Below are 8,691 nucleotides of genomic sequence, written 5' to 3'. Positions count from 1 at the left end.
TATATTTAAATAGGCATGCATAGTTTAGTTCAATTGAATGTGTCATTTTTCTTTTAAAAACATAACTATTTATAATGCTCCCTAAATAATAAAAAAATAAATTACAGTGAAAGCAATGAAGATTTTGTAGGTTTTGAACCAAACTAAATAACAGTAAACCTTTTTTTTTATTTACCGTATTTTCTTATTTTGATGTTTTGAGCTCTTTTGTGTTTAGAACAATATATACTAATTTTTAAAGTATCAAATTGAGTTTTTGTTCAATAAAAATCTTTCAAATGTGACTGTTAAAAGTTTTCCCTCAAAACTTTGTCTTCAAAATAAGGGTGCGTCTTATACACCAGTACGTCTCATATTCCGAAAAATACGGTAATGATTTCGGAGAATGCGGCTGAGATCGGACTTGCACGAAGAACACGCTAGTTTATCTCCCTTTGAATCTTTGTTGAGATATTATTTTAGTTTCTCTACTGGCAAAAGGTTTTCGATACACTGAAACCCATGTCAGTAGCCAAGCTATGTCTTCATATTTACACAGTTATAATTCTGAAATAAACTTTTTAAGTTATTTGACGGAAGATATAAAGCTCTAATGATCTTGGAAAACACTTAATTAGTTCATATACATTAAATAAAAAGTTGTTTAAAATAGAAATTATCCAATTAGTAAGGTTAACCATACCTTAGCAAAATAAAAAGGAATTAAATTAAACAAAAAATCCAACACTTACAAAAGATTGTTTGTTTGTTGAATTCCGCGCAAAGCTACATGAGAGCTATCTACAGTGGCCGTTCTTAATTTAGTAACAATGGGTTAGAGGGAAGACAGTTAGTTAGTCAACACCATCCACTGCCAACTCTTGGGCTACTGATTACCAACGAATAATTCGGTTGACTGTCACATTAAAACTCTCTCACAGCTAAAAGGGCGAGCATGTTCGGTAATGGGATCCGAACTTGCGACCCATAGATTGCGAATCGAGCGCCCTTACAAAACATATGCAGTTACAAAAGTGCCTCATGTTGGGATATGTAATGGCATGCATAACAAAATTATTCATCAAGATCAGTAATATCAAGTATTAGCACTTTAGTCACAGATTTCCATGTTTCTTACTAAAAACTCCTTCAATAATATACAAATGTTGAATTCACGGTTAACGATAGTTTTAAGTTTTTTTTTTTAGTTTCTTGATGAATCAATAGTATAATATGTGTACTAACACTTTTGATGTAGTTTTACTTTACATCAATATCCCGTTGCAAGAAACTATTGATCTGAATTTTAAGATACAGTAAAGAGGTTGCTTAAGCTTTTTTTTTTCCTTTAAGAGCTGATGAATTTGCAGGTAAAGATTGTTTGTTTGTTTTTTGAATTTCGCGCAAAGTGACACGAGAGCTATCTGAGCTAGCCGTCCCTAATTTAGCAGTGTAAGACTAGAGGGAAGGCAGCTAATCATCACCACCCACCGCCGACTCGTGAGCTACTCTTTTACCAACGAATAGTGGGATTGATTGTCACATTATAACGCCCCCCCACGGCCTGCAGATTGAGAGTCGAGCGCCCTAACCACCTGGCCATGCCGGGCCTGCATTTAAAGAATCGCACTTCATATTTAATGGTTTTTACTTATGAACAGCTGAAGGAATCAAAACTTGCGCCTGTTACGGCTAATTTGTTAGGTTATCTTAAAAAACAATAGTTGGAAAAATATTTCGTTGGCTTTAAATTACCTTACAATAGACTGTACATTAAAGATAAATTCACAATGTTTTAATCAGAAAACCGTGTTGATGAATTACTGTGCCATTCATAAAAGTAAACAGCCAAATATAAAGTTCATACTTAAGCAGGAGCAAAAAATCTGGTTTACCTTTCTTGGATACCGCGGTATATAAAACTAGCGTATATCAAAAACCGACTTTTCCATGGGTATGTGCTCATTTTGACAGTTTTCTTTCTATATCCAGCATGCGTGTAAAGTTCACTTAAAGTTCTAGTAAATTGTGCTTACAGGATTTGCGACAAGTTATTCGTGTCACATGAATATTTAAGCCATATACATATGGCTATCCCTCAGCATCAAAGTTTGATAAGCTCAGGGCATCCATAATGAATAAGTTATCTATATCCGTAAAAAAGAATACACTCCTGGAAAGTCTGGATATTGGTCAAGCACTGCATGCATGTTTTGAAAACAACAAATTTTGTTGTTATCACAACTCACAGCTTTCTGATAATTAGTAAAGACTTTGATGAACAGTAACTAGGGGTTTAAAAGATTCTAGCTGGTTATTACTGGGGAGAAGCCGAATTTCAGCGCTTACGATTCCCTCCAATTTTTTTATTTATATTTATTTATTTACAAATATTATTAGATTGTTGCCTGCAACTCTCAATTAAAATACGCTCCGTATAATCGTGTCTGTAACATCATCAATTATAAAATATATCGTATCCTTTAGGATTAAATCTTGAAGAAAACATGACGACAGGAAGCACTTGCAAATGTCAGACAACTACATTCGATTTTTTAAGTATTCAATCACATTTACTAGAATTCAATATTTCAAAAAGCCTTAAGCACTACAATTGAAATTCACTTAACATTTACCTTCAGTTGTGTTTGTTTGTTTGTAAAATCACGCGCAAAGCTAATCGAGGGTTATCTGCGCCAGATGTCCCTAATTTTGATGTGAGAGACTAGAGGGAAGACAGCTAGTCTATATCACCCTTCGTCAAATCCATACTAGAGAAAAATATTTTTTCAACTAAACAATTATAAGTTGCACCAATTCATTACATCAAGGAAAGAAAACTGGTAACTACTACGTTTAGTATCACACCTATTCAACAAATTTTATCTTACTGTTTTTAATACAGTCTAATATCACATTCACAATTTATTTTCTCTGTATAATTATTCCTTTCATGAGTATTTGAAAATATATATATATATGAGGGGCGCAAGTTGAATCTGTGGTAGAGTTCTGAATTTCGAAGCTGGTGAGCCGATTTCAAATACGTACAGTACGATCCAGAAAATGTTCCCCGTACTTTAAGCTGTGGGTGCATTATAAGAGTGGCGGTCAATCCCTTAGTATGAATGGTTGATGGTAGGTTGCTGCTGACTGGCTGCCTTGCCTCTCGTCTGTAATTCAGAATCAAGGTTTGGTTAAGCACAAAGCTGCACAACGGGTGATCTTCGCTTTGCCCAATACGGATATGTAAACCCGATTTTTAGCGTCATAAGCCTATAGACTTACCGCTGAGCCACTGGGGGTAGGGAAAGGAGGCTCAAAATTAGGAACGACAGCAGATAGCCTTAGTAGCTTTGCCATAAATACAAAGTTATGAGAGGATCAGATTCATGGGACTAGTTAGTATTTGTTCATCGTATGAACAAAACAAATAACATTACAGGAAAGCAAAAAACAAATATAGTTTATGATATGTTCGCTCCATAATAACGCTGAATTAAACTACAGAGTCTATATATATTTCTTCTAGTTTTATGCCTGCAGTTAAAGGCTCCAGTAGGATGAATTCAAAAATGAAAGAAAAAAAGGTTGATGTCCTAGCTCCTATAACAATAACAACAATTGTTTTTTGTCCTTACCTTTTTTATACTAACAGCTTTAAAACCTCGTCTTCATTAGCGTTTGTGGTGTGTGAAACTTTGAGGGTGTTTCTTATCCTTTTAGTTTAGACAGATGGCAATTTCATGTTCCTAAAAGATTTCAACATTTTCCCATACTTATGCGCGTATATTTAACGTGTAAAAAAAAGACCAGTTCTGAAATACATGTAGCAAGCCCGTTGGTATTATAGTTACACCAGGCCTCAACAAATATTTTCAGATCTAGGAGCCAGGTCCGATATAGAAAAGTTAAGAAATATATTTTGAGTTGGTTGTATGGTTATGGGACAAGACACACGGTTTTAGACTAAAAAACAAAGGGTTCATCATTAAACTTTATTATATAACATATATTAAAGCTAAACTTCAATATGTGCAATCATTAAAATAGTAGACTAAATAACTATAACTTAAGTGGATTTTTGCAATGAATGAAAGTAAAATAATCACAACATATCGATAGGCCAAGTAGGTTATTTCAGAATAGGTCTAATCCACTCATCACTACAACACTGTAACGATAAGCAAAGGCCTTTTGGTGTGCCTAGCCTATTTATACTGGGAAATGGGGGCTATATTTATTTATTTTCACAGCAACGAGTGCATGCTAACAATCACGATATCAACAACCACTTGGTAGTATTGCCTGAACTAACTGCCTTTGGTCCCGTATAAGTCTAAACACGCGCACTGATTGGATGAATTGAGAGAAAGGAGAAAAACAAAATGGCGCGAAATTAGTAACGTGTTGTGCAACCACAGTGCTTCATTCCAGAAAAAGAAAAAAAAATATGAAGTGCTAAATTTACCATTAAAATCCTAGAAACAAAGTTCGATTTCGGACTCAAAGAACGCGAAAATAATTACGGACTTCCAAGAGTCCAGACCTGTTCTAGATTCGAGTTCTATTTAGCGCATCCGCACGAATAAAATGGGAAAGAATACTAGGCGCCACGATGAAATTTTCAGTCGCCATGACGACCTGGCGCCCGGGATTTGTCGAGGGCTGAGGTCGGTCTCCTTTGATACTGCTGAATTCTCCCACGGGAGGTGTCACTTGAGAACTGTGTGACTTTGCACAGTTGATTTCATTAGAAAACATAAATGGTACTGAGGTTTAGAAATACCTTGAGAATAGCTTATTACTTTTGGAATGAACCAATGACATAAGAGACCAGTTTACACTCTGGAAGAGATTACCCTATTGTGATTATTATGTGGTAATTCACTCTCTCAGTCTTATTCGGGTATCCTACTGATAAGGATACAGTTTGAGGTCAATGCTTTCCAGCGCCTCGTATGCTCGTCATATTTGATATGTGTCGTTAGTGAATAAAGATTACTTTTCAATGTTTTACATTAAGATCAGTCTATCTTTTATTCTTTTAAAACTTAGTCAAGTCAGAAATTCAGGTTAAACTCTGTATAACCTTATCTGTATTTTGTCCTGCTATTATTACCTGTAAGGTAGCCAGTGCACCTGCAAATACAATACTTTTAAAAGTTATCAATCTCATTCTTGTACGAAAATTTCAAAACCTGAGTGTTATCATAGCTGCAAAAATTACAAATTTATATCCATATCACACTGCCTCAAAATACGAGTGTCTTTATAATAATAATCCCGGATTATTATAATTCACGAAAATATGGACTTACAAAAACTGAAATATTCGTTACGATTTACGAAGTTTCTATCAATGATGGGTCTTATAACTTGCTCTAAATCATGATAGACACTATAACTAGAGCGTATTGATCTGTGTTATATATTAATCTTAAGCTATACGTGTTTTGATCTATAAATGATATTTAAAACTGAACTCTGTTATTAAAACAAGCATAAAAACTTGTACGTCTACTTCATTGCGTAGTTACACACCTTAAAACCTAATACCCATTTCTTAAGTTTTTATATTTTTTGACACAGTTGACACTGTGCAGATTTTATATTCTCGGCAAGACCCAAAACTCTGCAGTGTTCTTAACATTTGAACAAGTTCGTCCTTACACCTTAAATCTTAAGTTTCTTCGTCGTTTAAGTGACCTTACAATTTGAACGTTTTCATCGTACTAGAAGAAATAGTTCTTTAAAATCATCTCAATAAGAACATCATTGTATTTCAAGAAGTTTTAAAATCTAAACATCTTTCTTAAAATCTGTGTGTCCTTGTTGATATGAAAAACTTCTTTTGATTTCTACTGGACCTTAAAAGTACTAGATTTTCAGACCTTGAAACATGTTCCTAACAAACGTGTAGAGGAAAAAATATCAAGAATCGCCTAACTATTAAAAGGCCTAATGCAAAAGAACGCCTTCCTAGATGCTAAGAGTTGTTATTGAACATATTTTAATGTACAGCCATGTAATGAAACATGGTTAAAAAAACATAACATATATGTTAAACCACCTGTCCGTGAAAAGTAATTTCCCGATTCGTCTAGAATAACTCTAGAATCAACTTTGACGTTATGATTTTCCTTACGACAGACAGAATAGCCCGAATTCACTACTGGGTATCGGCTACATTCCTGAAACTAAAAGAGAGTAGCTTTAAATATTTATCTCAGGTGCCCGAGTGCAGTATGGTTCTTTATTATGCGCAAGGGATATAATGTATGTACGAGTGAAATATGTTTATAGTTCGATAATTACTGTATACGTAAACCTTTTGCATAATTTAATCAATTTGCTGAGGGATATCATCAGCTAAAAGGATATACACGGCTTTGGTATAAAAGTAAGACGGGGGGAGGACGAAAAACTTCTTTCGATAATTCTTACTTTAGCCTATCTCCATCAGGTAATAGATTTAAATAAAGCAAGCCTCCATGGAATCTCCTCGTTTGTAGACCTAGTTCTTCAGCTAATAAAACTGAAAGACAGGAACCAGAAGAAATACATTCTTATTTCACTGTTCTAGCTCTAGTATCTTGTTTATAAGACAAGCTTTAAAAATAGTTTTAATGGTCTCTTTGTGCTCAGAACAGCAAGTGGAGACGTTTTTATCCATTTCCCTCCTAATATTTTAAGGCTGCAGTAAACAGAAATATGTAAACACGTTTGTATAGACTAAAGTTTCTTGCTGTAGTCTGATTGAATGTTACTGATACTTTAAGTGTTGGTGGTAATGGTAATGACGTTAAATGTACTCTTGGAGTACGGATGAGGGTTTCATTAAAATTAACCCGCTTTAATATATCTGTGGTGGTATGATATTACAATAAAAACTGTTTCACTGTTGATGTTATTTTGACACAATCAATGCAGATTTAAATTGTGATAGTATGATTATTAAGATGAATATGTACAAAGAAAAACTTTTCAAAAAGAAATAAATGAAGGGATGGCTAATATCAATTCTTCAAAAACAATGCAAACAAGATAGTAGGGATGGTATTTGCAAACCAGTTGTTTAACATAAAGAAACTAAATTTAAAGATTTCAAATTAATCAGTCACTGATTACTTGAGTATATAAGATTTAAAATTTTCAATATGAATAATAAAGAAGAGGTTTTCTCCGTCTCTACTGTCGCCACACATGATAAAAAAAAACTTAATACCCGAATCTTCATAGTGTGAAGAGTTCGTTTATAAAGTAAAACTCACAAAGTTACAATTATTTTATTTGAAAATTAAATCTAAAATAGCAAAATAAAATGTAAATTAAATAGTTTTTTAAAAAAAGTTTAATTGAAAACATGATTATTCTTTGAATGTTTAAAATATTATTATTTGGTAGACACCCACCTTCAGGGCTAAGTCCAGGATAAGAAGTCAGCTTAGCCACGTCGATAATTTTGACAGCAAACTGCTGACCAGTGATCCTATGGAGACATCTGCGGACAACACTAAAGGTCCCCCTGTTGGGAAAAAGAAGCATTAATACAGTAACTTTAATAGATTAATTAAATGGGCAAAACTGATGATAGTTAAAAAATCAAATTATTTTCTGAATGTGAACTCTTCTTTGACAAACTAAGTTTCGTTTTTAATAATAATCAAATAATAAAACTTTGAATGTAACACTAAGCATAGTCTTTATTTTCAGTTCCAATCTACATTAAAAGGAAGTACAAATCTAAAACACAATTTTTTGTTATGGTCCCAGGATTGTGTTTCTATTAATCTGGTCATCTAGTATAGTGTATTTTAGCTTAGTAAAAAAAAAATAGTGTGATTTTTATTGTACAAACTTTCGCAAAGTAATTAACAACAAATTTATAAGCCGGTATTGAAGTGATGGTCTACTAACAAATTTTAAGGATACATGACCTCAAAACAATTATTTTAAAAAAATTGAAGAGATAAGTGGTTTATTATAGCTGTAACCTTCCAAGCTCAACTACCAAAGTAAATATCTTACTAATAGTCATTAGGTACATTGTCAAGCCAAACTTCCTAGTGTTAAGCAACTAGATTAAGATAGAATTATTATTTTACAAAGATTTACAAATTCCATGCCCCTTGAAGTTTTTATAAGTCAAAGTTATAAGATTTTTGTAAACAAAAAGTTGCTTGACAAAACTGTATTCCTCAGGCACCAAATAAGAATACTTAAATAGCCCAAACATTATATATTTTGGTCACAATATCTATGTGGTAAAAGCTTTATTTTACTTTAGACAAACTAGAATTTTTTATAGTATATTTTCAGTATTTTCATGTGAAAACGTTTCTAATACGTTTTCATAAGTTTAAGAAATCATGACAGGTTTACGAAAGTGTAAGAAACTTATCAACAAGAGCATATTGTTAAAAAGTCTTCCTAGATGTGCATAGTCTTCAACAATTTTCCAAAAATAAAAAAACAGAAGGTGTTATTAAATTACAAGCTTACAAAATTTACTTCTCGACGGAAAATCAACATAAGATGCTTCTTCTTCATATGTATTGTCGCTTTTTTTTAGATGAAAAAACCCGAACAAATTATATATCAAAACAAAAATTTATTAAATTAAATAGTCTCCATTCTTATCGATGATCTTTTTCCATCTTACAATCAGGTTGTTAATGCCCTGATTAAAGAAATCACTTGGCTATGAAG

At 33.0% G+C, this 8,691-nt stretch overlaps 1 protein-coding gene across 5 annotated transcripts in view; it reads right to left on the bottom strand.

Annotated features, from left to right (window-relative positions):
- LOC106457961 (peripheral plasma membrane protein CASK-like) overlaps positions 1-8,691 on the bottom strand; it is a 253,764-nt gene that overhangs the window by 175,613 nt on the left and 69,460 nt on the right. For all 5 annotated transcript variants that reach the window (XM_022384048.1, XM_013917406.2, XM_022384049.1 and 2 more), the window contains exon 2: positions 7,395-7,507. In XM_022384048.1, the coding sequence (XP_022239756.1) occupies positions 7,395-7,507 (113 nt within the window). The remainder of the gene's footprint in view (positions 1-7,394; positions 7,508-8,691) is intronic.

Source organism: Limulus polyphemus, unplaced genomic scaffold (genome assembly GCF_000517525.1).
Source record: "Limulus polyphemus unplaced genomic scaffold, Limulus_polyphemus-2.1.2 Scaffold397, whole genome shotgun sequence".
Taxonomy (NCBI): domain Eukaryota; kingdom Metazoa; phylum Arthropoda; class Merostomata; order Xiphosura; family Limulidae; genus Limulus; species Limulus polyphemus.
Note: the sequence above shows the minus strand (reverse complement) of the source record. Positions and strands in the feature narration are given on the sequence as shown.